Genomic DNA, 18,085 nt, shown 5'->3' on the forward strand with positions numbered 1-18,085 from the left:
GTTGGTTGTTATTATACGCATCAGAAATACGGATTAGGGGAAGCATGTACTATGAAAATAACAAGGGTCCTAAAATTGACCCTTGAGGGACACCATTTTGTAGCTGAGCCAATGTAGAAGAGAAGTTTGCCTAAATTTACAGAGAATGTCCTTTCTTTTAGAGACAAATTCAGTTTAGTCAAAATGTAGTTTAGAAATCATGTACTATGGTAAATGTGTTTTGAGTATTAAAGATGCCACACAAAAAATACATTGTTAATCGATAATCTACCCCTGTAATCATAATCTGTGTGAAAAGGAATAGAGGTTGGTGGGGTTTTTCTACCAAATAGTGTTCATTTCAGCTGGAAACTGTGGTGAATTGCATGCAGGCTTATAGGTGAGACAATTTATTAAAATGTAGGTATAGACACTTTTACCCATTAGCCTGTAGGTTGAAAGAATGTCTATATTAAACAAATTATTAGGTATGATGATAAAGTGATGATTTTGTGTATAGAAGTCAGCTGAAAATATGATGATCTGTTAAAGTTTAGTACTAAGAGTTCTGAAAGATGCCCAAAAGTGAGTTTAGGAATCATGAGAATGCATTTTATGTGTTTCCATTTTCCCCTTTAACTATAATGGGCTTGTTTGTGTTCTTAGACGACACACACATGATTGCTGGATATCATTAGGCAGTGAAGTAAAGGACACATCCACACCTGCCAATGACGAGTGAATTCAAAAATAAATATTTCTACTAGCCATGAAACGGTATTTTGCATTTTGAGGACAAACAGGTCATTGTGTTGCACTCGCATACCCACTTCAAGAATGTGAAGACTCGTTGTGATTTTTCTCCGAAAATGTTCACTTTGATGGCTTAATGTGAGCAATATTCAACATATGTGTCACCACATGGAGCTCCAAAGAATGGCAACAGATGTTTTATTTAGCAGGCGGCTTGCATGCCTGATCTGAATCACTCACATAATCTACAACAGTGAGGGTCAGACTGTCCTTCTCAAATATAACTTAAAACCATCATGCTGCAGGTCCTAATAAGGGTACCGGCCAATGGCGGAGTAGTTTCTCAGATTTGCCACTGCTGGGTGTTAATTTTGGACCCTGGACACATCTATACTGCCTTCAGAATCCGGGCAGATGAAGGCATCTTAGCAGACAGGATGTTGCGCAAACATTGGTTTCAGATGTGCCTTCATGCTTTCCTACCTCCGAAGGCAGCGTTTTTCAGGTTTCGGATACATCAGGTTTTCCAGGGCCGTGAGTAAGACAGGAGAGCTGTTGAGTTTTGGGATATTTGGGATGAGTTTTCCATGCCCTGGAGCCACTATTCCTCATTTAAGAGTTTTAGCCTCTCTCCTTCAATATTCCTCATCACTATTTCTCATTCTCCAAATCACATTTTCTCTCCCACATTGTGTCTCCATCCACTGTCTATCTGGCATCTTATCAACAAACTGAATATTAGTGCTGCAAATAAAATGAAGATCAACAGTGCACAATACACTAAGAAAGAGACCCTTTACAAGTTTAGCTAAATTAATCATTTTAAAACAAATTTAAACAGAATTTAATGGCAACGCTAAACAATAAGGTTCCTTTTGTTAACATGAACAAATGTTGAACAACACTTCTAAAGCACTAAAGGGGACCTATAATGCCCCTTTCACAAGATGTAATATCAGTCTCCGGTGTCCCCAGAATGTGTCTGAAGTTTCAGCTCCTATGTGTGTGTCCCTTTAAATGCAAATGAGCTGCTGCTCCAGAAGAGGGCGGAGCTTTAACAGCTCAACAACAACAAAGCTGGAGAATCTCACGCAGCCAAAATGAGGAAAGTGTTCAGCCTTACATTGTTCAAACCGGAGTCGACACTGATGGAGAGACTCAGGAAGAAGTTACAACTTTTAGACGTTTCTGAATGGTTAGTGGATAAATTGATGTAGTTGCTGTGGAGTTGATTCAACTCATCCACTAGCATGTGCCGTCATGTTCATCTTTTGTGTTGAATTGAACCTCGTTTGTGAAGCAGTCCGGCGTAAAATGAACAACACTCTACTACAACAACTCTTCCTCTTCTCTAAAGCAGCCCAACATGGCCCCGCCCCCTTTGTTGTGTGTTCACGGGGGCGGGGTTTATGTAAATTTTGGGGCTAGTGAAACGGTTCAGTTTTCTAAACTCCGACTTTCCGAGAGCCTGCTCTGCTCGGTCAGATGACCCCCTCTGTTGTGATTGGTCGACTCTTTACAGCATGTGTCGAATACCAAACGCTCATTACCATATCTGAATTTCAGCTCCGGAAGCTTCACAACAGTTTTACAGTATCAGTTTAAGTGCAAGTCTCATCCTTTGGAAGTACATCAAAGTGGATTTGCTTTGGCAGCAGAAAAAAACATCTTCTCGACATGAACAACACAAACTAAACTCTTCCAGTCTCAGATACAACTGCAATGATTGAGGGCGGAGCAAAGCAGACGTTTTTCACAGGCAGCCAATGAAGACCATGGGCTGGAATTATGCAAATTTGTTACAAAATTACATGGGTTCATGCAGGAAGTGAGACTGGAATTACTTTCGACTCATTTGAGAGACAATAACCGTTTATCTGCACTTTGATCCTTGAAACTTTGCAGACCTTTTACATTCATAAACAAATATGTTTCACACTACATGAAAGGTAATATCAGAAAAGAAGCAGAACAGGGACACATTAAATGTTAATTAAATTAATGCAATGGGACCTTATTGTAAAGTGTCACCAATTTAATAAATTAAACAAGCCACGTCAGTCGAGCACATAATAGAGAAAAATGAACTGTGTACAGAATAAGACTGAGCCAAAAATAGTGATAATGAGCATATATGTAGTGATAAACTGTCTCTCTTTCTGCCTGTCTGTCTCTCAGTGTAAGGGTTTCCAGCAAGGAGGACGGAGGCATGCCGTGCCAAGTTGGCTCGAGCCTTCACATAAATTCCAGAGCTCCCCTCTGCTCAGCTCTGCTGATGTTGAAACGAGGGGCTGCAGAGGGGGACAAACACACACACACACACACCTAGCGTTCACGTGGCCTTGCACACAGCCATATGCACCTCTGTGCCACACCGTACCCGTGATACCATTATATTCCTCAGAGACAATGAGACGAGCAATTGCACTGTCTCTGGACAACCTAATTCAAACACAATATTGAGATAAGGAAAACCAAACGCTATCTTTGGTTCAGCGGAATCCAGCTAAAAAAACAATCAGTTGCACAGTCAGAAAGACAAACGGTTCATTCATGATGGTGCCTGATGGTTCCACACAAAAACACAAATCTTTCAAGCTGCCACACAGATGTGGCTCCTTCAGCAAATGGTAGAAATAAAGAGGAATCATATCAATCAAGTCGCTTCTGCTCACCAAGGCTGTATTTATTTGATCAGAAATGCAGGAAAAATTATTCCAATGTAAAACAGCTGTTTTCTATGTGAATATATAGTAAAGTGTAATTTATTCCTGTGATCAAAGCTGAATTTTCAGCATCATTACTCCAGTCTTCAGTGTCACATGATCCTTCAGAAATCATTCTGATATGATGATTTGATGCTCATTTATGATTATTATCAATGTTGAAAAAAGTGATTCGTATTTTTGTAGAATTCTTCAATGATTAGAAAGTGCAAAAGAACAACACATATTTAAAATATAAATCTTTTGCAACATTTCCATGTCTTTACTGTCACTTTTGGTCAATTTCATGCATGCTTGCTGAATAAAAGTAATAAATTCTTTCAAAAAAATCTTACTGAACAAAAAGAAAAGTGTATTTATCACTTTATTAGTTGTATTAGTCTTTATAAACACCCTCTCTCTGACATATGGGATAAAATTGGCCTTTTTTTGGTACTGTACCTTTAAGACTTCTACTAAATATCCAAATGCTCGCTGTTGTGATTGGCTAACCCTTTCGCATGTGAAATAAGTAAGTCCGTCCACTCACAACAAGTTGGTCCACGGCGAGCCCAAGCTGCTGAACACTGAATAGGTGTCACTGATGTGCTCTATATCAAGAACAGTAGCTACGAGTGTCTGTTTTACACTTATGAGAGGCTTTGCACTTGTTTCTAACAGTAACCTACTGCTGTCTTTCAGTGACGTAACCTTTCCTTCCAGAGACCTGAAAGCATTCTATTATTAATAATACAGAAAGGGAGAAGGTGCCAAGACATTTGATAGTGTTCGTTTTGAATTAAACGTCTTACAGATTTTACAAGGATGTCATAATGCTATTGATAAAAAATAGCTTTGGCTCTGGAGGGAAGAGCTCATCTAAGCTGTAACTCCTAAAGTGCTGCTCTCAGAGATGCTTTTTTCGGAGCGAGGCGGTAACACATCTCGCAAAACTGTCAACCAAAACTGACGTACTGCATTGAGTACGTTTAAAAGCGTGCCACACTTTTGTCGTAGCCGTATGACAGATGGCTGTAATGAGCTGCTGATGCACTTACGGTTTCTCTCGACACTTACCAATACAGTTAAAAAACGGCTCCTTCTTACAGTGGCCGGAGCAGCCGTCTCCATTCATAGTGTTCATATCATCACATTCCTCTCCCTGGGACCTGAAATAAATCAATGTATATATAATAAACTTAATATTGATGATTTCCCTTGGTGGATATAAATCTATGTTGATAAAAGCATGAACCTCTATATGAACATTTAAAGTGTGCGGTGTGGATATATGACAGTATGTTTCCCAACAACTTTAAGATGTTTTGTTGAGGCAGTGTTAGAGCCTCAAGGTTAATGTGATGATCCTGTAAATCAGAAGAGACTCAAAGGCCCCTACTATCCAATAAATACATCATATATTAACAGATTCTTCTGATATAGGTAAATTAATGAACCACAATTCATTTTGTGATTCCAGATGCCTCAAGAACTCTATATTATTCAACAGTAGCTCGATATGCTCCAGTTTACATTCTGTATGTTTTGTATGTCTGATCTCACCTCTGGATGAGACCGTCTCCACAGTACGGCGCTCCAAGGCGGTGTGTGAACGGAGGTGATGGCTCGCTCTCGCTCCGACTGGAGATGGTTTGGACCTGATATGTGTAGACACCACCATACTCAACATCCCTGTGGAAAAATGCAAGAAACCATCACACATCTGTCCAGGATCAGGAATGCACTTTGGATTAAGGGTCATTATTTGCCACTAGGATTGACTCTGCTTGTAGTGTGAAATACTTTGATTTAATGTATTAAATTAAAAAAATCAAAATACTATGGGCTGCTACAAATACATTTTTATCATCAAAAGCAATCTTTACACTGCAAAGGTGGCACAGAAGCTGCATCTTACATGGCATTCATTTTTATTCACACAGACAGCATAATACTGCTCAAAGGTGGCATTCAACATGTAATTATTAAACCTATTATGCTCTTTTCACAAGATATAATATCAGTCTCTGGTGTTTCCAGAATGTGTCTGTGAAGTTTCAGCTCAAAATCCCCCACAGATCATTTATTATAGCTTCTCAAATTTGAGCAAAAACACGCCGTTTTTGTGTGTGTCCCTTTAAATGCAAATGAGCTGCTGCTCCAGAAGAGGGCGGAGCTTTAACAGCTCAACAACAACAAAGCTGGAGAATCTCACGCAGCCAAAATGATGAAAGTGTTCAGCCTTACATTGTTCAAACCAGAGTCGACACTGATGGAGAGACTCAGGAAGAAGTTACAACTTTTAGACGTTTCTGAATGGTTAGTGGATAAATTGATGTAGTTGCTGTGGAGTTGATTCAACTCATCCACTAGCATGTGCCGTCATGTTCATCTTTTGTGTTGAATTGACCCTCGTTTGTGAAGCAGTCCGGCGTAAAATGAACAACACTCGACTACAACAACTCTTCCTCTTCTCTAAAGCAGCCCAACATGGCCCCGCCCCCTTTGTTGTGTGTTCATAAAAAGTGATTTCTGTAAAAGAAAATATCTCCTTTGCAATGAACTTTGAGCGTTGCAACTTTGCAGCTGTTGTTTATGATCAAACAGCAACATTACACACTAATTAAAGTTAAAAAAAAGTCAACTCATAATCAAGGACCCCTTTGATATAATTATACTGTATCGGCCTACACTGTAATTTTTTTCCCCCGAAGTTTAATTCAATAATGACAACGCTCAAAATAGATTTGACTTGAAAGTTATTGAATATGGCAATGTTAATGTATTTGGTCTTGGCGGACTAGATCTGCTGCTGCTGTTGATTATTGCTGCTGCTGCAGAGCAAGTATGAACTTACCACTGCTGATAAATACACATGTGAGCATGTAAGATCTGCTGCTGCTGCATAAATACACATACATCAATCCTGCAGCAGATCTAGACAGGTGGAGCTGGGGAGGTGGAGGTGTTCTGAGGAACTCTGATAGAGCTGCAGGACTAGATTACAGCAAACACTGAACCAGACTACTTAAATGCAAGTAAAGAACATTCGGTCTTGACTAGGAGCGGTCAATGACTTGAGCTCAGCACGAGTTCTATCGTAAAAACTGTTATAATCACTGAAGCTGTCAACGCTGCAGACCGAATCTCTTACTAGCATTGTAAAAATTTGTAAAAAGAAAAAAGAAAATCTAAGGGGCTGTTTACACGGCAAATAAAAACGTAAAACTTTTTATGCGTCTCGGCCGTTCATTTACACGACAACAGCGTTTTGGGTGCCTGAAAATGCAAGGTTTTGAAAACGGTCTCCTTGTAAACAACAAAAACCCAAATCTGTGAAAATGATGACGTCATGCACATGTGTATTACATGTTCAGTCTATAGTGTTTCATCGCCATCTAATGGCCTGCCAGAAGAATACAGCGTTTTTAGTTGTTTTCACGGATTCGTATGAATGGGGATCGTTTTGACAATGGTGTCGTCTGTGCGCGGAAAACTCAAAGGAAAAACTTCTCCATTTTAACCATGTCGTTGTTGTGTAAACGTACCCTAAATGTTATCTCTCTTTAATCACGACAGCTTTGTTTAACAGTGCACGGGCTTTTTTGAGTCGTTCTGGCACCTCCTGAAGTTGGCACCCCATAGAATGAAATAATCCCCAAAACTATGCCATTCATTTGTGATACGTCCACAAGCCCTCATTTATTTATGACCCTGCATCTGTCTTAGCCCAACAGTTCACTGACTTTAAGGCAGGGGCGTCTATAAACCTTTCCCTGGAGGTCCACTGTCATGCAGAGTTTAGCTCCAGCTTGCCTCAGCACACCTGCCTTAAAGCTTCTGGAAGTCTCTAAATTAGCTGGTTCAGGTGTGTTTAATTGGGGTGCTCATCAGGAGCAGGATTGGACACCCCTGCTTTAAAGGCTTCCCTTAATGCACAATACAAGTGCAAATAGCTTCTAGCACAGCTCCGTCACCTCCTAACAGCGGTCAGTAAGAGCTATCTGATTATTTCTTTTCTGAAAAAGTCAGGTTAAGGATGCTAACACAGCAGGGTTTACACTACAGGGAACGCTGTCAATCCGACCCAACTCCTCCTACACCCTGAAAACTTGTAGTGCTGGTTTAGTGCTGACTCTAAACACATGAACTGTCGCTTTGAACCATCAGCTGGTGGTGGTTGAGATCAGAGATAAGAGACATCTGATCTTGTGTCAGTCTGAAGAGGAAAGAGGATCTGTACTCAAGCTGAACCATGTTGGATGTCATGAGGGATGAAGTTGTGCTGAGACAATGTAACCCAAACCCGCTCAGTGAGTACTGGGCTTTGAGGAGAGGGTCACGGCACGGGTGGTGAACGATTGTGACGGCTGATAATCAGCAAAAAAATTGGCTAATTAATTGAACAATCGTGCCAATACACACATATATATTAACTGACTCATCGCGCAATGCTATTTGAAAGCCTGCAACAATTCTGACTATATGATGCAATTCTGACCTTATAACTCAATTCTGACTTTATATCTCACAATTCTGACTTTATAACTCGCAATTCTGACCTTATAACTCAATTCTGACTTTATATCTCTCAATTCTGACTTTATAACTCAATTCTGACTTTATATCTCGCAATTCTGACTTTATATCTCGCAATTCTGACTTTATATGATGCAATTCTGACTTTATATCTCGCAATTCTGACTTTATATGATGCAATTCTGACTTTATATCACGCAATTCTGACTTTATCTCACAATTCTGACTTTATATCTCAATTCTGACTTTATATCTCACAATTCTGACTTTATATCTCAATTCTGACTTTATATCTCACAATTCTGACTTTATATCTCAATTCTGACTTTATATCTCAATTCTGACTTTATATCTCGCAATTCTGACTTTATATCTCGCAATTCTGACTTTATATCTCGCAATTCTGACTTTATACCTCACAATTCTGACTTTTTATCTCACAATTCTGACTTTAAATCTCGCAATTCTGACTTTAAATCTCGCAATCCTGACTTTATATCTCAATTCTGACTTTATATCTCAATTCTGACTTTATATGATGCAATTCTGACTTTATATCTCGCAACTCTGACTTTAAATCTCGCAACTCTGACTTTATATCTCGCAATTCTGACTATATGATGCAATTCTGATTTTATATGATGCAATTCTGACTTTATAACTCACAATTCTGACTTTATGATGCAATTCCGACTTTATATCTCGCAATTCTGACTATATGATGCAATTCTGACTTTATAACTCGCAATTCTGACTTTATATCATGCAATTCTGACTTCATATGATGCAATTCTGACTTTATAACTCGCAATTCTGACTATATGATGCAATTCTGACTTTATATGATGCAATTCTGACTTTATATGATGCAATTATGACTTTATAACTCACAATTCTGACTTTATGATGCAATTCTGACTTTATATCTCGCAATTCTGACTATATGATGCAATTCTGACTTTATAACTCGCAATTCTGACTTTATATCTCACAATTCTGACTTTATATCTCACAATTCTGACTTTATATCATGCAATTCTGACTTCATATGATGCAATTCTGACTTTATAACTCGCAATTCTGACTTTATATCTCACAATTCTGACTTTATATCTCACAATTCTGACTTTATATCATGCAATTCTGACTTCATATGATGCAATTCTGACTTTATATCTCACAATTCTGACTTTATATCTCGCAATTCTGACTTTATACCTCACAATTCTGACTTTTTATCTCGCAATTCTGACTTTAAATCTCGCAATTCTGACTTTATATCTCAATTCTGACTTTATATCTCAATTCTGACTTTATATGATGCAATTCTGACTTTATATCTCGCAACTCTGACTTTATATCTCGCAATTCTGACTTTATATCTCGCAATTCTGACTATATGATGCAATTCTGATTTTATATGATGCAATTCTGACTTTATAACTCACAATTCTGACTTTATGATGCAATTCCGACTTTATATCTCGCAATTCTGACTATATGATGCAATTCTGACTTTATAACTCGCAATTCTGACTTTATATCATGCAATTCTGACTTCATATGATGCAATTCTGACTTTATAACTCGCAATTCTGACTATATGATGCAATTCTGACTTTATATGATGCAATTCTGACTTTATATGATGCAATTATGACTTTATAACTCACAATTCTGACTTTATGATGCAATTCTGACTTTATATCTCGCAATTCTGACTATATGATGCAATTCTGACTTTATAACTCGCAATTCTGACTTTATATCTCACAATTCTGACTTTATATCTCACAATTCTGACTTTATATCATGCAATTCTGACTTCATATGATGCAATTCTGACTTTATAACTCGCAATTCTGACTTTATATCTCACAATTCTGACTTTATATCTCACAATTCTGACTTTATATCATGCAATTCTGACTTCATATGATGCAATTCTGACTTTATATCTCACAATTCTGACTTTATATCTCACAATTCTGACTTTATATCATGCAATTCTGACTTCATATGATGCAATTCTGACTTTATAACTCGCAATTCTGACTTTATATCTCACAATTCTGACTTTATATCTCACAATTCTGACTTTATATCATGCAATTCTGACTTCATATGATGCAATTCTGACTTTATATCTCACAATTCTGACTTTATATCTCACAATTCTGACTTTATATCATGCAATTCTGACTTCATATGATGCAATTCTGACTTTATAACTCGCAATTCTGACTTTATAACTCACAATTCTGACTTTATATCTCACAATTCCGACTTTATAACTCACAATCTGACTTTATGATGCAATTCTGACTTTATATCTCCCAATTCTGACTTTATATGATGCAATTCTGACTTTATAATGCAATTCTGACTTTATATCTGACAATCCTGACTTTATATCTCACAATTCTGCCTTTATATGATGCAATTTTGACTTTACATCTCGCAAATCTGACTTTGATGCAATTCTGACTTTATGTCTCGCAATTCTGCCTTTAAAACTTCATATAACAATTATGACTTTTTTTTCTCAGAATTGTGAGATAAAAAGTCACAATTGCCTTTTTTTTTATTTTTTTTTTTATTGGCAGAAACAAGCTTTCATAAGTTATTGTGACCCACTTGAGTGAGACAATCTTTATATATTATTTCATAATTACTTATATTGTCTTTGAAATATACAAATGTATAAAGTCTGGACAAACCCCACCACTAAAAAGACAAAGAAAACCATACACATAAAACTTCCATCTGCATTTTTTTCTACACTCATATCCACTAATATTCTAAACTACAACCCACCCACAAAGCTACAAAACAGCATGTGCATTAACTACTAGACAGGAACCCCAAGTCTCTCAGCTTTCCATCTCCAAAACTACACATACACAGGTCATTAATAAAAGAGCCAACATGAGCGAGAGGAAAATACACAAAGCCTTCATTATTTGCATTTACGTTGGACACGTTCCCTGAGAGAAACGCAAGCACATCTCTGCTGATTAACAAAACAACACTGCCAAATTACCAGAGTGCCACAGACATTACGTTTATTATGAACGCCGCAGGTTCACGTGAGGCCAAGTGTTTTTGTGCTGCCGTCAGCAGAGTTATAAGGTGCCTGTTCTAATGGGCAGGGAAGCAGTAACATTTAATAAGAGGCAAAACAAATCATTCAAATTAGCACTTGACATGAATGACACCGGCAATTTGCCTGTGTTTTGGAAAAGGGGAAAACGTCTGTGAAAGTCCCATAAAATGAAACAAGAAAAACACAAATAAGCTTTGCACAGGGAAAAGCAATTTTCTCAACATTCAACATTCACATGAGACCTCATCAATATACGCAAACAGAGTGTGTATTTAATTGGGATTTTATATTTATATATATATAAAATAAAAGTCATTTAACTGTGTTACCTCTCATCTCTAATGTAGAAGTTGTCTATGCTAGTTTAATTAAGCAATGTAATAATGTTCGATTACATGACTTTGTATCTTTAAATACTGTATGCGCTCAAAAACATGAGTGAAAGAGAATGAGGATAGTTGCACTCTGATAACAATTAACACTTCAATTAATTAACATCAATTAACTTTGACATAACTTTCCCACATTTTTCTAGAACAAATTAAATTTGTTTTAAACATTTCCAAGTGTGTAAATAAATGCCAGACTGACTGGCTGTAATTTTGTCTCATCGTACAACATTTCCACTTTAAAGAGAGACATTGATCATCGCACATCACACCTGGTTAGGCCACAATGTGAAATCACATGGCATTAAGGGACAAATATTACATCTCAGCCCTGTTTAGTTAACAGACACGTTTAGGCGTGAAAACTAAATTAGCAAGATCCCAATTGCAATATGAAGGCTGTAGCATGTGTTGTTGAATGAGGTTTCTGAGATGAGTCAGGCTAGTTGCCACACAGAGATCACAGCATTTTCACAATAGACCTTATTCCAGACCAAAAGTTCAAATGAGGCTTCCTTGATACTATCTGCCAAGATCAACAAGTCAACATTCAGTCTGACATTTAAAAAAAAAAAGAAAGAAAAAAAGCTGGAATAGACAAAAATAAGAGTGTGCATGCAATGAGCAAAAAAGAGAAAGGCAACAAACTGAAGAAAAAAACAGAGCAAATATGTGGAAAAGAAGACATAAATAGGAACAGAAAACAGATTTTAGGGAAGGCAACTCTTGACGTTGTTTGAAGAGCGCTTTCACAGTATGGTCCTGTACAAATGTGGCCCTCACACCTTCATTCAGGGCTGTGTAACAAAGCTTGTACTTCATATGTACGTGTACTACCTGTAGTTTCAGCAAACATACAGTTTAACCTGTAAATTCACTATTTAAAACAGCTTAAAGTAGCCCATCATTAAGTTCACATTTTGGTGATAGCCACACAGTAGTCCACAGATATCAGCCATTAAAAAACATCAATATCAGCCGACCACTAGACTATGGTTTATGTTGCATTGATCAGTGAACAATATGTAACTGTGTTAATGCCAATGCAAGACCTTCTTCTTACTAAGCTAAAGGGGAAAACACACCCTTTGTATATAATACTCAAATTCACTCCCTACAGAGCGTCGAACAGTGTTGCTGGCCCGGATTGAAAGTTACCATGTGCTGTCTGACAAACTGGAAATGCATTTTATAATTCAACTAAAAAGTGATCAGATCATTGTGTAAATGATCCTTGCCTTCACTTCTGAGTGCTCATGCCTATTCCCACGGAGAACCACTTCCTATTGCATAAAAAGACATCTGCCTCCAGATTTTCTATGTCACACATGTGCAGAGGTGTTGAAGAAAGCAGTCTCGGAGAATGCCATCATCGTCTGCTCAGCATCCACCCTTCAACACAACTTCATCTGTGTCTTATTAATGCACGTCTCATTGTATTCTCAACTCTTCTGAACTGGTGCAGCTGATGATATGTCATATGATGTCATGTGAGCCTTTCACTCGACAGATCAACAGGCCCGCCAATAAGCTTATGGCATATATGTTGATGACATGGCATGAAATAAGTTAACACATCAACAGAGTCGCACTCGCAGCTCATCGGTCAAACGCTGGCGGAGTTCAACGCGTGATGCTACCATCTGTTTGCACCTCAGTGTTTAACTTATAGAACCCGTGCTGAAGTTATAGACGGGAGGAAGAGAAAGCTCAGGAAAGCTCAGACAATACCTCATTTAATAAAAAACCAACCTGGAATTCTTGATTGCAAAGAAAGATGCTCAGTACTTGTTGGAAGACTTCCACAGATACACATCAAGACTTATGAAGTGCCCGAACAAGAGACCTCCTCAAGAGAAACACCAAACGCAAGCAACAATAGCATGAGTGTTTTCTGCTAAAGAATAGACAAGATTTAGTTGCTTTGTGGGCAAACGGCAACTGATGGTCTTAAATGAGATGCCCACATCTCAGCAGGCCGACAGGAGTTCTCTCTGAACAATCTACACTACACATAATTCCAAATCCTCCATGTAGTCATATTTCCGAAACCACAGAAGATTTGGTTTTCCTTGTATTTCTAGGGATTGAGTTGGGGATGATGACACTGCAGTAATAAAGTGAACACACCAACGAAGATAAATCATTAGTTGGGTCATCCCTAGTTGTTCTGGTTGAGAAATAATGTCAATCAAGTATAAAGGAGATCAACTCATAGCGCTGAATTTACAGAGAAACTCCAACATTTCCACAGTGCAAATCTTCCCTCTGAACATGACTTCTGGTAAACAGGGATTACTGCGGTCAGCTATGACGTCAAAAGCTCTACAGCGGTGTATAGCACATGCACATTCCCTATGCAACTCACATTGGTTTACCTATAATCTAGGCCAAACTCTTGTACTTAATGGAACGTTTTGGTCCGAAACCAATTAGGAGTTAGGGGGATCTTCTAGGAAACGTGAAAGTTGCCTACACAAGTGCTTAACCGTGTTCAAAAGGTCACCTTGCTCCAAAAGATCTAGCACCAAAACCACTGAAAAAGGAGGCAAAGGATGCGTTTTTCATAAGCGGATCCAAAAAATGCAAAATGACTTGCTTTCTAAAACCTAGAACTGTTAGTTGGTTTCGATGCAATTTGCTCTCAAATGTACTTATCCCGTAAGCTGGATAAAGCAATTTTACAGTGAGATTAAAGACTATGGGGCACAACCTCAAACCGCTGTAATCATTGCATCATTAGCTGGTAGGAGGGTGGAGCTTCTAGAATGCCATAACCAGTGGACTTGACATGATAGTGTCATGAGGTGAGAGTCTTAAACCAAGGGGGACCAGGATCCAGGAGGTTGGGGCCCCTAAAGCGGATGAGTTGGCCAGTTGTCTTGGCCTCTTTCTCATTGGCAGGGGGGTCCTGTCAGCTCAAAGCAGGGGTGCCCTTTGAAGCCATGACAGCAAAGAGGGCCAGGTCAGGGAGAGGAATAGCAGATGGCTGGGGGGTTTCAGAGGGCCAGTGTCACACACATGCGGGGTCAACACTTCTCCGTGATTTACTCCCATGTTTTAAAGCTTCAACCCTACTCTCATATTTCTGAACAGACCTTAAATGTTCCATATTGTATAAATCCAAAACCAAAGACTTTCTATTCAAATTAACGAGCGAGTGCCAAGAGACACATGGGTGACCCAAATTAGGTAGAGGTGTCAGAACATATTTACCAAAGATCAATATCTTTCTTGGATCAGAACTGAGGTAATGAATGCATTCAGCATGGGAGCTCAGAAGAAGTGATTGTAATTGATTCAGATCTCAGAATCAACGTCACTCAGAAAACAGACTCTCAAGCCCCAGCTGTGAGCTGACCACAGTTTACTTGAGCCAAAACCTTACCTACCTCAGATCAGATCAAAAACATGTCTGCTTTATTCAGCTACATTATAGCAAAGAAAAATTCCTATAAAGTGGAAAAAGATGCATCTGCAAACCTGCACCATGCAACTCGCACAGTGATGTGGTGTGTATGTTTATCCTAGGTATTAAACGTGGCTGCAGGTGGAAAGATTTGGTCAGTGGAACAGACAGAACATTTGCTTAATAAGCTGTTTTAACATTTTTAAACATATCATCAAGGCAAAAACAGCAATCATGTTTGAGGTGCAGAGACAGATGAAATTTGGTGGCTTTTTCTATTTCTGAACGAGACAACTGCCGAAAGATGTTTCGTTTGAATAGATGTAAACTGATGCAAAGTTTAGGGTATGACATTCGAATTGGATTCATTTGGATTAATGTAAACTTTTGCACTGTGAAATGCTTAAACCAGCAGCATTACAACTGACTCCATGTTACAACCATCCCCGATCTCCGACGCAGGTGTGCAGAAAAATTTTGCATTTGCATGAATACAGAAGAGTCAGCATTACTGTTCATTGTGATAATCGTCTGTGCAAGAATAAACAATGCTGGTAGTAGATAAATCTGTGATCTGCACATTTTCACATATCAGTGGGTGGCAAGTTAAACCCTTAAGTTCACATGCATGCTGAAGTGGCCAATACAGAAACGCTGACCAGAGACCCAATATCTGGCCTTAAATAGGGAAGCATTAGTGTAATACTGCCCAAACCAGAGGTGCCTGGTCGAGGCCAGAACAACCTCAAGATGGCAGAGCATGTAACTGGCATTCTGATGCCAAGCGCTGGACTGAAATCAACCAGCAGCTGAATCTTTCTCTTTGTTTCTTTTGGCTTCATTCGAGAATTGAAAAAGAACAGAGAGACACCACAAGATTTGAGCGGGGATTTGCTGTGCCTAATACTGACCAGGCACATTTCGCACTCCAACTTTGAATTACGTTAGTTTTGTTCTGTGGTAAAATAGTTCCAAAATCGAAGACAAGCTCCAAAGTCAATATGACTTTTTTTCTGGCTGGACACAAGTATCTAAATACTAGCCAAGACTTAGAATCATGTCATAAGAGTAAATTATTAACCAGGGATTGAGCATAAAACCATTTTGAAAGAACTGTTCAGTGTGCCAACCTTCGTTAATGCATCAGGTGTAAATGAGCAATTTGCTGGAGCATGAATTAATCCAAAAGACTCACCTATCCACGTATCTTCGCATCGAGTCGCTCAGCGTGATGCCCTGGGGTGCGTGCATGAACGCCGGCTGCCGTAGAAGCCGATAGCGCAGCGGCTCACATTCTCGACAGAGAGGACAGTCGGGTTTAGACGTGAGCAGAGTAGCATCGATTTCCAAATGTTGCTCCATGGTGAAAAACTGCACGCCGTACACCTTCTCGTGCACATCCAGCTTGATGGTCAGTGGTGTGTCGCAGAACAAATTGCTGGGACCCAGAGACAGGTTGTTGCCACCTACAGTCAATAAGATGATATTGTGGATGGCAGGCAGAACTGTTTCCTCCTGGGAGGAGAAGGTCACCCACACCGTGAGGGAGTCAGGGATCACCGGATGTGCAAACTCCAGCTGTAACATGCAGCCTTGCAGAGGGCAGGGAGGGGGCACCATGCCCAGATCCATGCCGTTGTGCGGACTCCACGTGCGGACGCTGGGCTCGCATGCCTGCTCCACATCTGGTGGTCCTAAGAGAAGCATCAATTGCATTAAAATCTATTTCAAAGCAATGTTTAGTTTGAGAGAGCTTTAACTTGTGGTCTCCTTTTCAATATTCCTTTACCAGTTAATGACAGGAAAGGCTACTATTTACGATACAGATAAAAATGAAGCAATTCTTTTGATCTTGTAGAAGGGGGGGGACTAACTTGAGGCTTGCAGATTTCCACAGTTTATCTTGTTCGGTGAAGGATATGAACCAGATTTTCAAACAAGAATAATAACTCTTCGGCACCCAAGCCAAGCTTTTGCAAACAGAGAGTACCGGCCTTAAATTTTGTGGATAGGATCGCATACAAATTCTAAAAATATGCATTCAAAGCACATTTCAGAAAAAAAAAAAAGTGCAAAACTTGTACCTTTAGTTGTACAACATCTCGTCAATGTGGCAGTAGACTTAAAAGGACAACTTTGCACCTTATTTGCCCATAAAAGTTCATATTAGTACTAAAATGCACCTTTTAGGGGCTGACAAGGTACATAGTTGTCCTTTTAAAGGTACTACCCCAGTGACAAGCTATCGTACCCCCTAAAGGAAAAAAACTAAAATCTGACAGTGCTGATGTGAGTAAACATTTCAAGGGAACATTGCATCATATTATCAATAAAATAAGACTAGTAACCCGGTACTGTGCGGGACCGGTAAATCAGAAAAAGGAGTTATGCATAATGAGAAATGCAGTCACACACTTGGATTTACATGTTGTTAAACTTCATCTTGTCTGTCCATTTCTCCTTCACATTCTCACTCGTTTCTGTGGCAAGAACCAGAAATCCAAGCGACTTGAGGATGAGGCCCGCACAAGGCTTTCGATTTCAGCCTGGCAATTACCTCTCATGTGCTGCAGTCCAGCCATATTTGGAGTCAACAGCAACTCATTTTACGGGGAGTGACGTACCCCAACATTCATCAAATGTGGGGAGAAGCCAGGGCACTGTAGACAGTGTGTTCTCCTGCTTTTCCTTTGTGCACTTCCAAACTGGAAACAGCAAAAGCCATTTGCTAACCTCATTTCTGGGCAGTGCACAAAATTCCAGTGTTTAATCAACTGAGCACTGAGTTTTTGGCTTTCCAGGCCACATCATCTCAACACGTTTATTATTGTGAGTATGTGTGTGGCCAGAATAGAAGTAAACATACAATAAAAATGTCTTCGATACCGCAGGTTTACGTTCTAACCTTGCTTACGCTGCATTTGACCGGCCACACAACTTTTCAAGATGGGAGCATATCTTCTTGCGAGCACATTCAAAAAGGAGTGCATAAACGGCTGCGATGAATGTATTCATCAGGTAGTCAATTCACAAGTTGAATAACTGTCATCTTTTATCTAAATGACTCCGTGGCGGACTAATAACCCTGTCCCGGAGGTATTCGAGTCAGGGTTCAGCCGCCACAGCAGCGGTGGGCTGATTTTCAAGGTGACCTGACAATTCGCCCATGAATTAGTGCCTTGCATTTTCACTTGATTAGCTAATC

The 18,085-nt window shown here is 39.2% G+C and overlaps 1 protein-coding gene across 1 annotated transcript in view; it reads right to left on the bottom strand.

The window, feature by feature from the left end:
• pappaa (pregnancy-associated plasma protein A, pappalysin 1a) overlaps window positions 1-18,085 on the bottom strand; it is a 103,274-nt gene that overhangs the window by 60,191 nt on the left and 24,998 nt on the right. Inside the window, exons 8-10 of the mRNA XM_067407423.1 lie at window positions 16,076-16,574; window positions 5,001-5,129; window positions 4,515-4,606 (exon numbers count right to left, since the gene is read on the bottom strand). Of these exons, the coding sequence (XP_067263524.1) occupies window positions 4,515-4,606; window positions 5,001-5,129; window positions 16,076-16,574 (720 nt within the window). The remainder of the gene's footprint in view (window positions 1-4,514; window positions 4,607-5,000; window positions 5,130-16,075; window positions 16,575-18,085) is intronic.

Source organism: Chanodichthys erythropterus, chromosome 13, assembly GCF_024489055.1.
Source record: "Chanodichthys erythropterus isolate Z2021 chromosome 13, ASM2448905v1, whole genome shotgun sequence".
In the NCBI taxonomy this organism is placed as follows: Eukaryota; Metazoa; Chordata; class Actinopteri; order Cypriniformes; family Xenocyprididae; genus Chanodichthys; species Chanodichthys erythropterus.